Consider the following 20837-nt stretch of genomic DNA (forward strand, 5'->3'; position numbering starts at 1 on the left):
AGAAATATTTAATCATGGCTTTTCATGAAAAATCAATGAAACTGATAGATTAAATTTCAAATCCGTAATGTAAAATCTGTAGCCCTATACCCAAGGTGCAGTGTGGATTATTGGATTTGTTAAAGTAGAGATGTTTATAACTTCCTCTCACGCTGTGAAGCGGTGCTGCAGTTCAGTCAGAAACGTGCAGTTCGAATGCTATATTGTACACAGCTATGTTTTGCACATCATTGCCAAAATGTAAATGTATATCCTGTAAGACTATCATTTAGACTCCATAGCAGGCATAGCAGCTATGAGATTCATCACAATCTCACTATTGTGTTCAGATGTGGGTTGTTTTTTTTGTTTTTTTTCCCACCACTTCCATATGAGCTAGATTCTCATAGAGAAAGAGAGAAAAAAGAACTATTGTGACCTGAGGCTTTGTTCTGTCTCTGTGTGTGTGTGTGTGTGTGTGTGTGTGTGTGTGTGTGTGTGTGTGTGTGTGTGTGTGTGTGTGTGTGTGTGTGTGTGTGTGTGTGTGTGTGTGTGTGTGTGTGTGTGTGTGTGTGTGTGTGTGTGTGTGTGTGTGTGTGTGGATTGAATGAATGACCGAGATCATCCCCGAGGCCTCACTGATTCTCACTCGTCTCCCATTAAAAAGGTGGAATCTGCATCGCCCAGTCTTTGAAAATTCCCCACAACCCCAAGCAGGAGGATTACGACAAAACCATCCAACAACTGCTGGAAACGCAGCACTCGCGGGCAGTCATCATCTTTGCCAGCGAAGAAGACATACGGTGAGGAGCACACCACACTCTGGTTCCGTCTACGTGGTTGGGGCGTGCTGATGACATGCCACGTTGAGGTCTTTAATCTCTCAGCAGCAGCTCCTGAAGACAGGCTAGAGGCACAGATTTACCATCGGTACAGGCTAGGCCTGCTACACAAACACACCTATAACAACACAAACACAAGCATGCCTCAGAGAAGAAGTGGGAATACGGATCAGAACAAAGCAACGGAGATATTGTTTCATTTACAATACCCCATGGGTAATGTTTATGTAAAGAAACGCACTATCAAACATTTAGTGAGTGTAAATTCAGAGTGGGGATTCCTGAAGTGGATGAGCATTGCGATTTAAGACGAAGGAAAGGAGCGAGCTTGTTTTATTCTGATGCAGATAAAAGCAACATTGCTGAAGAATGTGTACATATAAACGTCAACAGCCGCTCGTCTTTTCCCCTCATCGTTGATGAGATAAACCGAAGTGCTGTACATGTGAATGCTGCAGCGCTAGCTGTAGCTCTCTGTAATAGATATTAGATTGCACATACCTCCAGCCCTCTCTCCTAATAACACACACAAATGCCCTTGCAGGGGAGTTCTCAATGCAACCAAGAGGGCCAATCAGGTGGGTCATTTCCTGTGGATTGGATCTGACAGCTGGGGGGCCAAAAGCAGCCCCATCCACACGCTTGAGGATGTAGCCGTGGGAGCGGTCACCATTCTGCCCAAACGCTCCTCCATTAAAGGTATGAACACACACACAAAGCCTCGGTACACCCTCTGTTACACACCTGAAGGCTCTCCTGTTATGAGATTCATTTCTTTAGGTTCTCCTAATTGTTTGTTTATTCATCATCAAACCAAGAAACCATTTAAAAAGGATTTGCCATTTCTATGAAAACAAAATAATCAGCAATCGTGATTCCTGTGTCACTTGGGAGCAGTGAGGGGAGCTTTGAACACAGCACGATCATTATCGTCCTTAAGTCGAAGATTCAAACTTGTTGGCAAGCAGTTTCTGTTTTATACACAGAGCACAACATGGACAACAACAGTGTTCATTTAAAAGCTTTTTTCTATTGGCCTCCAATCAAATTTAGATCTAGCATTTACTCTCTTTTATGTCATATTAATCAAACAGACCTTTAATTAAGTGGTCTTAAAAAGAGATTTCGTTAATGATTTCAGCTAGCCTGAAGACGCAGTATGTACTGTGCGATGCAGACATGATGCTTTTCTCTTTTTATATTTTAGAAAGATACATTTGCTCTTTAGAAATGCTCATTTTAGCCCATTACCAGATATTTAAAGAGAGATATGAGAGGTGGATGACATTCAGCTGTCTGGGTGTCTAATTGTTTGATACTTAAGTATAGTCTTTTGTCTGCACACTGAAGGGGACGTATTTCACATTTACATCTGTCATCCTACCATCACTATAAATATACATTCAAACTGTGAACTGCAGAGACTGGAGTTTCTCCGCAGTGAAACAAACACCAATTTATGCAGACATTGATCTGGGCAGTGCGCCAAAACAGTTTCAAAGTGAACATATATTGAATTTCTCTTTTTATTTAGTTAATATTGTTTTTTTTTGTTTGTTCTAATAGGCACTGTAGCTCGACAGCCATCACCACCTTTACCCACTATGAATGAGCCCCGTTTCCACCTGCTGTCACTTAACACCTGTACATCCACACTTGAAATTCCAAGGAACTTAATTTGAAATGAGATAAATATGATAAACATTTTCATTTAGTCACATATCTCACTTTCATCAGTTCCAACCAATCTTTTAAAATTATGTCAACATAAACTAGAACAGTCGGATCAGTAGAACTGAACTATGATAAATCGAGATACAAAAATTGGAAAAATTCACCATATTTAATTACTTTGGTGCTTGTTTATAATGTTTATAATGTGGTGCAAAAATGTCAAACAAAAGAGAATTATTGGCCATATGAATATGGGGTTTCTGCTCAGATCAGCATAATTCTGAAGCTGCTAGATGGAAACTTCTACCTTGATGAGGACCAGATATTTTTGATTTCTCATTCATTCTTAAGTGATGAGATGCTTTAGTTTTTGTATCTTTGAGGGCAGTGACAGGCTTTGAAGATTGGCCTTTAAAGACCTCGAGTCACTGCTCAGTGTGTTTGTGAACTTCACCATCAGTCACATAGACGTGGTTGATTATTGACTCCCCTTCCAGCTACGTGTTGGCCTCCATTAGCACCTTCATGTAAATGTATTTCTGTTGTGATCGCTGCTGATGCAAAACGCTCCACTGTTCTCGTATTGATGTGAAAACAAATCCACAGAACCGGAATTAAAACCAAAGCTGGTCTGATGACAGCGAGATGACACTGAAACTTTGTTCATAATATTAGTGTGTGAAGATTTCAAGAGATTAAACAGATTTAAAGGAAACATGTGGAGAGAGGATAATATTTATCCCCCTCTCAGTGATTAAAGCCGCTCCACCTGGAGATAAGACAAAACATATGAAATGATTGAGTTTTGGAATAAAGGAATGCATAAAGATAGCTGTATTGCATATAAAGTGAAACTTAACATTAAAACTCTCATATCTCCAGCTAACAAGAAAACCTTGTTTATTGTCTTTCTAGACATGTTTACAATAACAAAGATTCAATTATGGGGGAATATAAGCCTGGAATTGTTGCCTTCTACAATTGTGGTTGTTAACAACATGTGATTCTTGTCATTTTATTTAGTCCTCATCACATTCACGTTTAAAAATGTGGATTTTAAATATAAAAGAATTGATATTATACTTATTCCCTTTTCCATTGTGATTAATTGTTAAAATTCACAGGATACTTGCCATACAGTGAAGAGAAACATGTGTCTCTTTACTATAAAGCCTTCTAATGAATTGACACATATAAATAAACTTCTTTCTGATTTTGATTCAAAGCATTTCACTCTTTTAATATGACAGGCGGGAAAAAAAATACTTGGGAATCTAAGAAGAGATCCTAAAATGTGTGGAAATCTTGAAATGGAGAATAAACAATAAAATATACACATTATATTGAACGTTTCTGTGAATCCATACCAAATCTACTTATGTTGCCAAATTTGCTGTGAATGCAGTTGTATTGGTATGGCAGACATGAAACTCCCACAGTGAAGACCTGGAGCCGTGAAGCTGAAATAAGTAATTAAGCCTAAAGATGCTGAACGGAGCAATGGAACTCACTCATAACGCTGCGTGTGTTCATCACAATGAGCGACATTAACCAGTTCATTCACTGTTACTAGGAAAAATTGATCAACGCATGGGCTGTAAAACCCGAAGAAAGCATACTATTCTGTGGAAGAATCTGTGATGTTTCATGTATTTACCTTTTGTGGTACCCACTTCTCATCCCTCCGCCTCATGTATTTCTACGTCAGTAAGCAATTTCTTCCATTTCTCCGGATGACTTTTCCCGGTCCTCGGAGATCCGGTATGACCTTGTTATTGTGTTCAGCTCCGCGTTGGACATGACCAGACTAAAGTCAAAGGCTTTTTTTTATGTTGTACAGTGAATGTAAATTATTTCACCTTCATCAGACATTTTAATCTAAAGCATGACTTCAGTGGTTTTAAAATTGAAAAATCTCTTTTCTCTGTCTCATCCCTGGAAGAGGCACACAATGATAGGATGGAGAAAAGCTCTAATTTAGTTTTCCTATAATAAGAATTTATGTTTTTGACCATTTTTACATTTCTTTATCATTTATCTCCAAAAAATCACCACCAACTGTTTCCCTTTAAAACTTTAAAGCTTGAATAAGGGTGAGATAAAGAGGAAATTATAGAGCTGCCTTTGCTGGGTCATGCAAAATTCACCACAGAAATATTCTCAGCGTGTTCCATCTATTTTAAGTTCTGTCCAGTGTCACAGTCCTAATAATCACCCATCATCACAATTGAGGAAATTTCAAGTCTGGCTCTTATGAGGCTTTGCTTAATTAGGGGAGGTCCAGCCAGGACAAATGTACACTCGGGAGGCAGAGGGAATATTATTAATCCTCCATCTGTCATTAATGGTCTTTTGTTAGGAAAATCAGCTGAGTCATTCAGCTCTGATTAGCCATTACCACCTTTACCCACCACTCAACAGATAGGTCTGCAAGACAAAGAGGAATTAAAATGTGAAGTTCAGATTATCCCACAGACATAAAAGTGTCTGTTCTGAAATAAAATAGAGAGGATAAAGAAAACGCTGCTCTACTTGAATGCAGCAGAGAAGTTCTGTCCCGACACCCCCTGCTGACCCACATTGGGTGGTAAACTTACAGGAGGAGGATGAAAAAAACCCAGAAGAAATATACAACACAGTTTTTCTTCTTTTTTTGTTCTGTTCTTTGGTATCAGCAAGTAATTTCTCGCAAAGCTAATGTTTCATACAGGCAGCCGACCCGCTTTGGAAACAAGCGTGAAGCCAACACGTGGCTCTCTGCTTGGATCGAAAGAAAACCTGTTCAGGACTGCGCAGCCCGAGGCAACAGGCTGTGGCACCACTTACAACCCCTGCGTTATTTATTATGCATCCTGTTTCTTAATTAATGTCATTTCCTAGATGAAAGAAGTGATTAAACTTCCATGGGGCTAGGGAGGAAGGAGAACCACCGTGGTCAAAGTTTGATGAGGTGGCAACTTGGTGGTGAGCTTCCCAACAACTGGCCGCCAACTTCTCCACCGCCACACATTCGCCAACACCTCAACAGTTTATGATCTCGAGAAAGATCAACAAAAATGACAATTCAAGCTTGGTGCACATTTACAAGTCATCCCAGGACGTTTGTGTTATGCTCATCAAATCACAGAAAAGATTCACCAGCGTGTCACATTTCTGACATTTCTAGGCTTAATATCAAAGAGATGCAGTCATGTGAAGTTGTTTCTAATACGAATCCAGAAACACTCACTCGTTGCACATTTTGTTTTGACAATTTTACAATCAAAATAAATCCAGTCTGGTAAATAAGCATCTTGCAAAAAAGCTCTTAAATGAACCAGCTACATGTATCAAGGTTATTGCATGTTTTTTTACAGTCATGACTAATGAGCAGGGGGATGCTTGTCAGCCCCCCGAGGCACCTCCTCTGACTATCAACACGACACTACCTGACTAACAACGTTTCAAAATGGTCGTTTGTTTTGGCTCTTACACAGATTCCTGCAATGCTCATCACAATCTTATCACTGTCACTTAAAATGTGTATTTACTGCTCATTTGAAAATGTTTATAGTTGCTAATATCATACTAGAGCGTCAAGCTATCCAAGCATGACAGTTGGTAAGAATTATATTCAGTGAATATTCCAACTAACATTGTAAAGTGGTGACACCACAGAAATGACTATAAGGACATTTTTACAATTTGTGAGTTTGGAAACAAGAATAATTTGTGTTAGTACTTCTGCATTGGCAAACCACATTTTAATTAGATTTATTGTGTCAAAATTCTTGTTTGATTTTAAGATTTAAAAAATAAAAAGTTATACAATGTTACAACACCAGATTTTGGATATGCATCCTGCATCTACAATAAAACGTGCATGTGACCGTATGTTCATTTTTAACCGATATGAATAATATGCTGCTTCAGACATACTGGTGCAAATTACACACTGTTTATTATTATTAGCATGACTCTCTGTCACATATGCAGGAATGTTCATAAACAAGATTTTTTTTTTTCCCCCTTTAAAAACATCTTTTATCAATACTTTTTGAGCTGTCCGCGAATGCAGTCAAAGACTTTACTTTTAATTGCTTTGTGTTCTTGTTTTGCTCCAAAACCTGACTAATGTGCCTGTTTGTTCTATTGATAATTATAAAAAGTTAGAAAAGGGTCAAGTGTCTGAAAACTAATTTCCCCAGTTGTTGGTAATTTCTTTGGTGCTTGGAGAGAGAAGTGATAGTCGCTGGTGTCCTTCCACCTCTCCGACTCGTTCTTTTCTACCTCCAGCACAACTCAAAGTGCTGCTGCTGCTGCTGCTGCTGCTGCTGCACTTTGGTCAGAAGGAGAAAAGTTTTTGTTTGATGTCTTTTACTGAAAAAATCTGCAATAGTTGGATTCTTATCACTGTCACTCAGGACCTGTTTCCATCTACTCGTCTTCTATATCAGCCAATATAATTGGCTGGAGCAGCCTGCACCTGAGAAGGTACAATGCAGAAAATATCTTATAATAAAGATTTTGATAAAGGTTGTTGGGGAGGGGGGGTGCTGAGGAAAAGCCTCTCACCACAATAACTGTAGATTTACACCTCCTCTTCGGACACCTTCAAAATGGACACGTCTGAAACAACACAAATATTTTTAGATGTTGTGAACCACACTGCGCAATACATTTTTTTTGTTGCAAGAACTCCTCCCGATGTGTGAGACCGATGTTCCACATTCATGAAAGCAAACCTGCTCAATCGAGAGTTTGTGTCACTTTAATGTCACGTGATCTTCAGTTAATCGATCAGATTCAAGTATGGATGCAATATCATGTCTGTTACGTGGACAAACCACCAGTCAGCCTCAACATTCAGTAACTCACACATTTCCTTATAATACAATGTAAAGTTTTGATGATCACAAAAGTAGTCACATAAAACTCAGACGTAATTTCTGAGTTGGGAAAATGTATATAATTACATGTGATAATACTTCGAATAACAAGGGAATTGCTGTTGTGTTTTCACTCTCTATTGGCAAAGTACCTTTTAATGTAATTTATTACATCTGAATTCTTCTTTGAATTCAAGAAAATAATATAACAACCTCTGGAAAGTCACAACATTGTATTTTACCTGCACTGTGCACTTAAAGCTGCTGCATTTCTCACCATGAGCATAATATGTTGAGTAAGTTACGCTCTATTATTGAAATGACTTTGTCTTCAATTAAATATGCAGGAATATTCATGAACAGGATTTTATCTCTCTGTAAAGAAATGTTGTCTCTTATTGGCTTTAAAATGCTTCCCAAGTATAGAATAAGACTTTGTTCATGTATTTGCATTTTCAGTTATATGAATCTGAAGCTGGAATTGGTTAACCTCTGCATTATTCTTCCTCTTCCTCTAAATTGCTTTTGTGCTTCTAGCAGAGCCTCAGAAATCTAGTAATTTGACTCCTTGTTCAGTGAATATCTGTCTAATTTAGTGGTGTCGTATTTTTTTGCGACTGGTTAAGGTCTTTGGGGCTCAGTAAGAAGAAGTGGTGTACTTCCAACATCTAGCAGCCCGCTCTTCTTCCTCCTCCTCCTCCTCCTCCTCCTCCTCCTCCTCCTCCTTCTACATCTTGCTGCTGTGGCTGCAAGTTTCACTTCATTTCCTCCAGGTCTGGACTGGTTGATAATTGGTCCGGAACTGAGCCATTCTCCTCTTTCCTCTCTCGCAGGGTTTGATGAATACTTTACCGCTCTCACCCTGGAGAACAATCGCAGGAACGTGTGGTTTGCCGAGTTTTGGGAGGAAAACTTTGACTGCAGGCTGCTCAGCGCCTCCAAGAGAGAGGACACCAGCCGCAAGTGCACAGGTACTCTGACATGAACTAATTAGGAACATGTGTGTGCATTACACCAAAAGACGACGTGCACACAGTCTTGTGCCTGACTGATGCCAACGTGACCTTTCATTCGCATTAGAAGCTGCAGGGGGACCGCTGGGGTTTCATACTACCCTGCCTTTCTGCGGCGCAGCCAGAAAGTCTAACACCAGGTGTTTCTACCCAGCGGGTGTAGGACAGGCAGGGTTTATTATTAGAATAATAATGCACCACGTGTCTTAGTCATATACTACAGTTACAGACCGTCTGCTCCTGTTGCAAATGTCCTGTAACTCCGATGTGCCACATTCCCCTCCGTCCCTTCTTGACCCGGTCACCTTGACAGCTCAGCACACTCGCCACACAGAGCCGGGAATATTTTATTCATTGCTGGGGAAAGACACAAAGCTCAAGCAAGTAGCGCTCATTCCCCCATTCAGTTTTAGCACCATCTTCGCATAGTATTAATGACGGCAGCGTTGTTTCCCACAGTGACGCCTGCTCATATTACCTAAACTCTGGCGTATGACAGTGTGACAGGCATTGCGCTGCATTTATTATCTACGTGGTTGATGCCTGCGATGTGGGCTGCTGTATTAATCGCGCTTCCATACGTGATGACGGTAATAACGGTGTGACACAAATTGCTGTTTGCTGGAGGATTTTGTTTCCTTCATAATCTCCTGTTTGCCGTCTTTTATCATGCGTCAAAGACAGAACAGAAGATGTTCCTCCTCTCGGTGAGTCCCACAAACCCACTGTAAAATGGCTGTGAGGAAGCTTTTATCTTTTCTACAGATCCAACGAAAGTGGCTGCACAAATGTCTCCACGTCGTCTTCTTTTTTAAACCCAAGCTGATATTTCTGAATTTTAAATATGAACAGGAGGCTTTTGCATTCAGAGACTGCCCAATGACAGCAGCCCTATGCAGAGCAGAGAGGTTGTGTGTGGGCTGAAAAGTGTGCTTCGTTCTGAGAAATGGGCTGAAATGTCAGCACAGATTGCGTTTGAGCTCCTTCGGTTTATGGTAGTCTGCCACTTTCTTATATCTGTCCTATTAACATTATCACCGAGCTCTGCTGCAAACCCATTAAAGCATCTTTCAGTGATCCGAGTTTATGTTCCGATGGCGAGGCTTTTTGTTGATTGGGAGGCAGAATCTTATAATCATGATGATAATGATGATTATAATAGTTATCATTATTTTTGGTGGCGTCAAAGACAACAGTAGTATTTCTGTTATAATTCTCATCCACCCATTTGAACTGCAGCTTTTAGCTTCTGGGCGAACAAAACAACCAATTCAGTTCATAAGAAAAACAAAAATCCAGCGGGGGCTGTACATTAGGTATTCACACAGTGTATCAGCAGAATGAAGCAAAACCTTTACTGCAGCCCGTAGTGAAAGGGCAGTGCACTGGGAGGATGATATAAAAGAGCAGGAAGCCACTGTAGGAGGGTGTGTTACTAAAGTTCACGGTGATCTTCATCACCTTTCAGATGGGACAAATGGGGTTCACCGTTAGAAGCCTATTACTTTGTAATACAGCACAGTAATTCAATCTGAGCCTGCTGTATTTGTCACAAACGCTCTTGTCTCTCAGCTCAGCTTGATATTTTCCACTTGGGAATTAAACGCATCTTCTTATTTTCCATGCCACGTTGTCAGTTTACGGGTAATTCCTTGAGAGAATCGCAACTGAACTAATAGCAGCAAAACGGAGGAATATAAAAAGACAACGAGAGAGAGAGAGAAGAAAAGAGAGAGAAGGAAAGAGAGAAGAGGAAATGTAATGTCTAATGGCTTTTGATGCATTTGGCCATCAGTCCTTCTTTTCTTCCCTCAGGCCAGGAGCGCATCGGGAGCGACTCCAAGTACGAGCAGGAAGGAAAGGTGCAGTTCGTGATTGACGCCGTCTACGCCATGGCCCACGCTCTTCACAACATGCACAGGGACTTGTGCCCCGATCATCCTGGCATTTGTCCACAGCTAGAGGCTGCAGAGGGAAAAACTCTGCTGAGGTACATCCGCAACACCAGCTTCAACGGTGAGTGACACTTTGTGAAGTTTTCACTTTCAAACAAACATGTTCTTCTTTGAAGGCATTTGCAAAATTCAGTACAACATTGACAGACGCAGATATCGATTGGAAATACATCACTGTATTATGAACACATTTTATGGTGAAAAGTATTGAATTGATGAGTGTTGATTAATGTAAACTTAGAGCCACACAGGCGGTTGTTTTCAACACATATTTTAGTCAGAAGCTCAGATATCTTTGTTATTACTATGTTAGTAGTCATCACTAATAAATTGGCCCTCTGGTAATGAGGATCTCCCCATCCTTGCTTTAAAAGTTTGCTGATGACACAGAAAATTCAATATTAGACTAGCATCTAGCAATTTTGACTGTATTCCAATTCTTTACATACTCTTTACATAGTAACCAAAATAAAAATAGATTTCCAGCTACATGCATTACTGCCCTTCCTTCCGTTGTATCATTCATTAGCATGAAACATATTTTCCTCACTATGTTTCAAGATCTATTTTTGATCTAAGCAGAAGAAACTGCCACATGGAGCAAGTGAAAAATGAACATTTATTGAATGATGAATATGCCTTTAATCACAATGCAGTCGTTGATGACTTCAGGTTTTCGCTTTCGTCAGTCAACAACTAACCAAGAGTAAAGGTTTAACTGGTGCTCATGTATTCAGACATTATTTCAGATCTAGAGTGAATTTCATTAGTTACAATAACATGACCACATCAAACTCGTCATTTTATTTTAAAACATTGCTTTATTACTATGGTATACCTGTTTCCACCGTTACCTTTTTTGATCTGCCACCCAACCAATTTGTATTCATGTCACATTTTTCAGACAGACACTATATGTGCGTGAATGCGCGTGTCTGAAACTATTGAATACAATAAAATAGACAAATACAATTGTGAAAATTCCTGAAAATAGCAAAAATATGCATAACGCTTAAGTATATTTACATGTTTTAACCAAATCACCTCACAGCTCTTTGCATGATGGTAAAATACAGAGATGAAGAGTACTACTCGCAACACTCCCACATGAGCTTTAGCGTCGGGGAAGGTGGAGAGGAAAGAGATTTTTACAAGCAGACAGCCTCCCAGGAGCCGTCTGCCTCCACAGGTCAGGTTCAGACGTTAAAGAACAGGACAGAACTGACGAGATGTCGACGGATGGAGGGAATACAGGCTCAGATCAGGAACTTTCAGCTATGCAACACAAGTTCCACCACACTTCTCATTGTATTTCTCAACTTGGCACTGCGTTAAATGTCACTTTTTGTCATTAACGAAGTTTCCCGCTGAAGTAAAGGAAATAGTTTTCATGCCAGAGAAGCTGATGAGCACCAAACTCATTTCATAAAAACCTTCGTCTATCAACAGCTCGAGGCCCTTCAATTCATTTTATTTAATCTGTTCAGAAACCAACTGGTAGTAATGACATGTTATTTCTCGTCCGAGAGCAGCGGTTTCATGAAGTCACGGATTGTTGCTTAGCAACAGCTCGCTATGGCCAATAAATAGCCTGCATATAACTTTCATATAATGTGAAATAGTCACCAGGTTTGTTTTTTTTCATGTGCACTTGCTTGATTGCATGAATTAAACAAACAGGATGTAAAGTGCTTAATAATTAGCTTCCCAGGTGCTGATAGGAGACACCAAACAACGTTGTTTTTTCCCCCGGTGTTGATATGAACCCGAACTAACTGACTCCAGTTATTTATTTACTACACAGACAGAATATCAGGTTTATCATGTGAGGATTGTTCTACAAATGTCAAACTGTGCCTTTAACTCCAATTTTTCCAGAGTACTTTACTCATAGATGATGTGTGTCATGTCATTGTGAGAAAAACACAAACATCCACATGAAAGCCAGAGACATTTCAGAGTGTTAAAAAATGAGAAACTGTAATAAATGTGCACCTCCTCCTTTGTTTTATCTGTCATGTGCAAATTCACCTTGAGCTCCATTAATATGGCAAAAAGCATTTGGAAAAAAGGGGTAACATTTTCAATAAATATGACGGGTCTGTCTGCACTTGAACCTCTGCATAATTCAGCTCTGTACAGAAAGTGGGGGATAGTTAACAATTAATGGCAAACAGCTATTAATGACAACTGCTGTAAAATGCAGGCGGGAGTGGAGGCAGGGAGCCAGCTGGGAGACGACTTTAAAACAAGAGAAACCTTTGTCATTACAAAAGTGTCTGCATGTATGTCAGCCACTGATCGTTAGAGGCTTTTCTGAAGAAGACCGTGTTTTCACCAAATGTTCTAGATAAGATTCAGGGCGATTCTGACTTCAGTGTCATCTCCTCATAAAATTCACCCACACTCTCATCGTCTCTCTTTATACCGACTATTAAAATACCATTCAACTCCACTTAGTTTTGCATGTAGGATGTGGAAAGTGTGTGTTTATCTTTGTACCAGATAATTGACATGAGATCAGTCTGTTTGATTTCATTTCCTGGTTTCTTACCGAACATAGTTTAGTTGCCAGCTACAATAGAAAATATAAAACTAATCAAACAAGCCTACCTAATGTTCCTCTTTGTAACAAACTAATCATAAATGCATATTTTTTTCCCTCATTTCTGTCATTAAGGACATTCATTAGTCGGGAAAAGATAAAACTCATGGCAGCAGAGAGCAAGTCATGCTGATTTTTCCATCTTTAATGCCGTTATTAATTCATGTGGTGTAACTGGAGGAATTTGAACAATTACATTTTTACTGCAATAATCAGACTAAATTTCCATTTCATTCCTCATCTCATTATTCAGTCAGAGATCCTGTTGTTCGCGTTCGCTGCTCTCTGTCTGAGCGGGGTCGTTTGTTCTGTGGAAAGTGACATATCCATCCCGCCGCAGTCACTTTCAGTCACAACACAAGCAGTGGGAGCGGCAGTTCAGGATGAGCTCACAGTTTTCACAACAATGCAATAATTATGTACTTTTATAAGTTGTTATTTAAGTTACATGAAGCCACACCGCTCGTTATTCATGTGCTTGTTTTTTTCTTATGAATTGAGCTTTTTTTCATAGGCTCTGGCATGGAGACGGCCCCATTCTTAATCTTGCCGACAAAGCTCTGATTTGCTATTTTAATCCAAACACACCAGACATATTTGAATAGCTGAACAAAAAACATGAGAGATGTGGGCAGTGGCTCAGAGGTCTGGAACCAGCCATTAAAATTTCCACCACACGCAAAATGCTCCACTATCAACAAGTTGATATATTCTCACGAAAGGTACACATTTTTCAAAAGGGGTCATAATTAAATGTGCTCCCTTTCTCTTTGAGTAATTTGACAGCTGGTCATCGTAGTTTGGGGGAACGATTTCTCCACAGGAATAAATTGTGTAGTATTCAAGGACTATTATCAGTTGCAGATTAATTGTCATTTACTGGTTTAGTGAGTATTTATGGCTGCAGGTTGGCAGCAGGCTGCTGTACGAGGATTAAGGTTCATCAAAATAACATATCCACTGCAGTAAAAATAGTTTTTGGACAGCACTGGATGCCTGTGGCACAGGGGATCAAATATATTATGGTATTAAATTTACGATTCCAGAGAGCACACACTGGTGTGTGTGTGTGTGTGTGTGTGTGTGTGTGTGTGTGTGTGTGTGTGTGTGTGTGTGTGTGTGTGTGTGTGTGTGTGTGTGTGTGTGTGTGTGTGTGTGTGTGTGTGTGTGTGTGTGTGTGTTTAATGTTTTAATGGGATTTGTTGACAGTAAAAAAAAGTATCACCAGAGATTTCGAGTATATTGAGTGATACAATCCCCAAATATGCATCTTGAGCCCCAGAGAGCCACTTCTATCGGTGCATATTTCATATCTGTTGATACTAGTGCAGAAACAGAAAACTTTCCTCCATTGGCTCCATGTGTGTTTTACAGTTTATTTTAAGTTAGTTTGTAAGCATGGTGGGATGTGATTACATCATAGATTTCAGAAGGGACGTGAGATCAGTGTGGAGTAAATATTGACCCTGTGTTGTTATTATAGACGCTTTCTAGTTTCGTTTCAATGTTTTGTCCTTGGTCTGTGTTCTTGTCTACATGTGCAGTATTCATAATGTGTTTCTGCCATTTGTGTGCTTTATGTTGCCTCTTATTGGTGTTTAAAATATGTTAGCGCAAAAGGAGTTTCTCTAGCATAAAGTGTATCATAACATCAGAGGTGACAGAAAGCCTTCCTCGACTACAGATTCAGCTACTTATGTATCCAACTGAGTAGACAAGAGATGCGAGGCACCTACAATCTGCTCAGATTACACAATCCAATACGAACGTCTTTAGCTTTGTCCAGAATGTAATATTTGAAGACATTTTCTCTAAATGTCTTCACTTACCAAAGAAGGGTGTTTCATTACAGTCAATAAGATATTTAAACGTGTTCATCTGGCGTAAAACTGCTATTTAAAACATTGATTATCAATCTGTGCCTCTGCTTCCCTGTTGGGGCTGAACACACAGATGGAATTAATTTACCAGTAAAGCTGAGATTAATAAGAATATGAAGTCAAATATTTGCTGTAAATTGTGAATTTGAGCTAATTTAATTGAAAATGTTAATACACGTTGATGTGCCTCTGAACTGTCGGTAGACTCGTATCATCAGGTGGGGCTGAAATCTAAAGCTGAATGAGGTTTGAATCACTTGTTGGCTTCAGGTTATTGCACTTTTTTTTACCTCTATTGTCCATTGTACTTTCACTTGTTCATGTAAACTGATTTGATCCTTCTGGCTTTTCTATTTTTTTCTTTTCCTTGCAAGTTCATTGATGTTTACTTTATTAGAATTTTTGTTGCTGTTGTTTTTCTTTTTCTTTTAAAATTACATGTTGTTTGCGTCTTGTTTCAAAGGATAAGTTCCTCTGCACTCCGTTTCCTTGTGAAAAAGTGTAAAATTGTGTCGGTGCAGGAAATGAGACTCCAGCCGCCTGCATCTCTCTCACACTGTCGCTATGGCAGCAGTGCAGAGATTCAGCAGGCACCAAGCCCTCTGATTTTAAGGTGGAACTAAAACAACATCATCGCATTCAGTCGCCTGAGCTGTGCAAATAACTGGAGGAGACCTTAACTAAGTACACATTTGTGCATTGGATCAAGGATCTGCGGTCCAATCTCAATAACCATCTGGGCCCTTGCTGACTTTTCACAATTTTCAGCTTTCAAAAAATATTTACCTCCTTGTACTGGCAGAGAGGGAGGTTCAAAATCGCTGGAGACAAATACAAGATCTCCACCCACTCCAACTCGTCTACATCTCCCCGTTCTGCTGTCGTTTTCTCAGACCTGCCCCCTCCCGCTCCATCAGGCTTATCTCACTGCCCCCTGATTGCATTCAGAGTGGTAGCACGTACATTATCTTGCGTATGTGCCTCTGCTAATGTATGTTTGAGAGTGAAGGAGTGTAAGCCTCCTTTGTTGATCTCCCCACTGTGCTGGAGTCACAGAGCTGTAGAGCGAGATGCAAAGGGAAAAAAAAAACAGGGAGAGAATAATGATGCGAGAGAAACGCAGCAGTGGATCCCTGGTCCACCCACACTGCTCAGCACAGCAGCAGTGCACTTTTGTCATGTCTTAGTTCAGAGCCACATGCAAATGCATAAATCTTTCATCTTAGACAGCGCTCCCACTAAGGAGTCTACACAGGCCATTTTGTTCCCTTGAAAGTATCAGGCAATAGAAGATTGAAATGAATTTTCTAATGCCTTTTTTATCTGAACACACAGAAACCCCACTTAATTATTTGCTCTAAAGCTGAGGAGAGCCAAGTGCCCAATCACTCATGTCACTTTCCTGAACGACTTGAGTGTGTTGGTGTGTTGGTGTATTTGTGTTGATGTTTTTGTACTCAGGAGGAGAGTCAGGATAGTAACCCCACCACAGTTTTTGCTCACAGGAGTCAATAACTTGTCAACATCTTTATACACTGTGTCAACAATTATGCGCACTGTTTGGTGGAATCGGAAGTGACAGCACGATGACTGCCACCCACCGAGTCTTAGTTTGCTTTTCACATCCACAGGAATGGGCTTCACGAGTACTCTTGAATTCCTTCTGAATACCTTTCCTGCTTCATTATCCACTCTGACACAAGAATACCCATAAATTAGTGTATTGAATTGAATAATGAAAACATTGATGGGACAAATATCCCGTTGTAGTGCCAAAGCCTGTATTGTTCATGTGGAGGTTTCATGATGTCGCTTTACATAACAGCAGATCAGAGATTTGTAGCTGTTGATCAACATGTAAATGGGCACTTAGTAGTCTTACAATCTGACATTTGTATCACACAATGGTGTCTCAGTGTCAAAAATGGAAATTTAGGTGCTTGTCTATGGTGTTTGGTGGTATGAAAAACGTCTCATGTTCTGCTGTCTAAAATGAGCTTTTTCTCCTCTTTTTTTTCTGCCTTTCTTGTTTTACAAGAGACTTTTGGCCTGAAACTTTTGTTGAATGCTCAATGACAAATGTCCTTGGAAAAACTGGAGGGAGATGAATTCCCTTCTGGCTGCAAACTAAGGAGAAGGTGCAGTGGCCTTCCATCCAAGAGCCACAAGCTCTGTTCTAGATACAAAGACAACATGTTCCCAAAGTGTTGTGGACATATGCTCGTGGTCCTGTCTCTACACTTTTTATAGCCACAGCTATTAAAGGACTTAATTCCCATGCCTGGAGTCATCAGATTCCCCCCGTCCCATTTCAGAAATGGTATCTCCAGTCGTGCATGTCAACCGCTGTATGCAGTGCCAAGGTGAATAGACTTGTGAAAGACAGCAGTTTTTCATTCTCTCGCAGAATAAAAATGACCTCATGAACAATGCACACCTCATGTATAAAAGAAAGTACAACGGTTTTCTCCCATTAATGCCATCCAACATTCGCCGGTACGAGGCGCTGACTGACATCTGCATTAACACACCAGCTTACGCGCACTCATGAGGCTGAATTACCCGGTGACGTGCACAAATCCGCACGAACACCGCTGCAGACACGACTGACAGGCTGGAGAGCTCGCGCAAATAGACATTTAAAAAAAAAAAAATGTTTTTGTCATGCATAATATTTCAGGTGTCCGGGGCCCGCCAGAAGTTAATTAGTGAAATCTTCGGGGCTCTGCTTGAGACAGGCTGCGACACACTGCGAGCAGATGGGGACCAGATGATGCTTTGGCTGACCTGTTTATCCTCCTTACATCTCCTGTTGGTGACTGCCATGTGATTGAAATGCATTACTTTTTACATTTAGCGGTGTTTCCAACAGCAGCCCGTCCCTGATATTACAGCAGAGATGAGTGTCCATGTGAGGGAGCGTGTTATGATTGTGCTGGTATATTCCTCAGAGTGGCCGCGGAGCAGCCGTGATGATGCGTAGGAAGCAGGAGACGAGGCTTTATGGTGGTCAGCTCTCTGCAAGACCAGCCCAGAGGTCACACTCCTCTTTCTTGTCTGTCATTTTGATGAACGGGGTTATATAAATTCTGACAGAATAGTTTGTTGTCTGCCACTTGTGTTTCTTTTTGATATTAAAAGGACAGTTTATGAGGCTCAGAAGAACTGGGGACCATCACCATGTGTATCACGACACATCAGAGGGCTTTTAATAGCAGTGAGAATGCGAATGGTGAATTTATAGTATATATAGAGTTGGGAACACGCCGAGTTATACGACTAAGAAAATCCCATTTTCCAGTTTGGAGCATTCACTCAGTAATAGATTACTGCAAACATGTCTGCTCACAAAAACCTGCAGATAAATGGCCGACAATATCCTCATCACAAGTCAACACGTAGATGAAATTGTGTTGTAAAATGACTGTAAACAATAGAAGTTTTTACACATACAGAAATAAAGTGAAATGACGTCGGGCTGTTTTCATATTCATTTTCACTGCAGTAAGGTTTGTTTATTAAGAAGTCCATTGCATCACTGGCACTATCTCTTATATATAATATGCACTCATTCTACTGAAGCTCTCAGAAGCTTCCTAACTTACCCGCTGCAATTGTTTTCCACCTCCCAGTTACTCATGACACCCCTCGACATCTGCTCACAAACCTCTGATGACATCTATGTTTACTCAAAGATGTAAAATGGAAATGTGCAGTTAAACTTACTTTTCATGTTTGTTTTCCAATTTGTTTTCAATTTTACATTGTAGTTTTATAATACACCCATAGAAACTGTGAGAGAACATTTAGAATCATGTTGTAAACACACAAGTGTTATTAAATAAACAGAATTGATTTTATTTATAAAACTCTTTAGGGTAGAAAACATTTTGCTTTAATGACACTTCTTCGTGAAGGAGCAACTTGAATGGTTTTCAGAGAGCATTGAAGACTTGTCACAAGCTGATTTGTGGATTATCTTTTTTTGCCTTGTTATTCTGTAGAGGATGGTTGGTGCACAGTGAATTGTCCTTTTAGACAACTGCTCTAAATCATACCATGGCAAGAAAATACTCATTATAATCCATAAAGGTCAGTAATCCCGGAAAATATAATAATGGAAGTATCCTCAAGTGCATTTGTAAAAACCATCCAACAATATGATGAACCTAAAGTGCCTATATGATAATCATACCAGGGTTTTTGCCCCAAAAATGTTAAATGTTATCATGGAAACATTCATCATAATATGAGAAGGTACCCCACTTCCATGTTCTGTGTGGTGGCTATAGCTCATTGTCACAACAAGCGAGGGATTTTGAGTTTAGGATATTTCGTCCTACTAATTTTCTAATATGGTCATGTTTTTTTAATGGGGTAAGTGACATGCTTTTGTGGGATTAGAAGCCCAGCTAAGTGTCTATGTTGTATCCAGAGAAAGTTTGTCAAATCTTCTCTGCGAATGCAAATTTGCATATTCTGCTGTTGACTCTTGTTTGGTGGATTTGAAGATTTAAGTCTGAATGAAGAAAGACACAAATTTACTGACATGATGTTTTAATGAGCCAATTGAGGGATCCACAGATGGAAAAAGATTTGAAGCATGACGATGTATAAATGATGGTCAAACTTTTCATTCTTGCTTCTTTGTTGAGAAGAAATATATAAAAAAAGGTGTCTGGTGTAAAATACAGTTAGAATACAGGTCAACGTGCTCTCTGCACTCCCCCCCGTCTGAGCAGGATTATCATCAAAGGTTCAAGATACAGGTCATTGTCTTTGAGGTCTGATATGGGAGGAAGTGACTCCCACACTCTGTGTTGTCCTTCGAAGCCACCGAGCATTAAGAAACAAGGGGTTAAGAGTTCACGTTTTTCTCTTGTTACACGAGGTCCCACCAGCGTCTGACACTTGTTTGATCCGTCTGCCCTCTCTCCTACACTTCCCATCCTCTCTGCACAGGCAGTGCCGGCACTTCTGTGGTGTTTAACAAGAACGGCGATGCTCCAGGACGCTACGACCTGTTCCAGTTCCAGATGACCAACTCCTCCACCCCCGAGTATAAGATGGTGGGACAGTGGGTGGAAAGTCTCCAGCTCAGGGTACGATCACTTACCGACCGTCAAAGCACAAACTGCTGACATATAAGACGTCTTACTGCATATCCTGAACACTCTGTGGGTCTGATTTATTAGAATCCTCTCCAAAGCTGCTTAGTTGCTTTTTCTGTTTTGTTTTGTTGGCAATCAACTCAGAATAACACCACATGTGACATCACATGCAAACAGTCACATTGAAAAAAGGGTTTTGGGTGCATTGGTCCTCTTCACACAGGAACAATCTGCTGGAAAATGTATTAAAGGGTTGTTTTTTTTGGTTTTTTTGCTTGAGTTTGTCATGGAGGGATTTAATAAAGTATTGAACATCCACAAGGACACAATATTATGTGTTCCCTTGGAGTTGGGTAAGGACAGTATCAAGCATACTGGAGAGTTACAGCAAAAAAAAACAAAAAAAAATCAGCTGAAGAAAAGGAATTTAGCAAAGTAATGTACAAAAGAATTATAGAAAATGATCGCTTATAAAGTCAAAGCCTTTGAGAAAAGAAAAAAAATGACATAGAAGACAGACAAATTGATATTTTAGCATCTGTACTGCTGCTGCACCATATAGGGTTTCTCCATCATGGAATTAATGTAGGAATATTGGATCTCTTCTCACAGAGAAAGCTTCTCATAATAATAAAAAGTCTGCATGTAAAAGCCATGAAAAAGTCAGCTAATTAAATGCCTCCCACCACAATAACTGCAGCATCTTCTGATCGTCTGAGCAGATACAATTATAAACAATGAATGTGATTACACACGCCTTAAATCACATTGCATATTGTAGATAAACATATTATTATAAACTCCTGCCAGCATTATAAACACACCTGATAATCCACATTCATGGTGTGCCAATGTTTTATCTTCCGTGTTTTTCAGACATAGATCTCAATGTGTCTGTTAGTAGAACAGC

General features: G+C 39.9%; 1 protein-coding gene across 1 annotated transcript in view; it reads left to right on the plus strand.

Annotated features, from left to right (window-relative positions):
• LOC308130784 (metabotropic glutamate receptor 7-like) overlaps positions 1–20837 on the plus strand; it is an 82606-nt gene that overhangs the window by 43123 nt on the left and 18646 nt on the right. The window contains exons 3-7 of the mRNA XM_080497238.1: positions 647–782; positions 1366–1520; positions 8197–8334; positions 10192–10392; positions 19779–19918. Of these exons, the coding sequence (XP_080353364.1) occupies positions 647–782; positions 1366–1520; positions 8197–8334; positions 10192–10392; positions 19779–19918 (770 nt within the window). The remainder of the gene's footprint in view (positions 1–646; positions 783–1365; positions 1521–8196; positions 8335–10191; positions 10393–19778; positions 19919–20837) is intronic.

This window comes from Blennius ocellaris (genome assembly GCF_963422515.1).
Source record: "Blennius ocellaris genome assembly, chromosome: 5".
Taxonomy (NCBI): Eukaryota; Metazoa; Chordata; class Actinopteri; order Blenniiformes; family Blenniidae; genus Blennius; species Blennius ocellaris.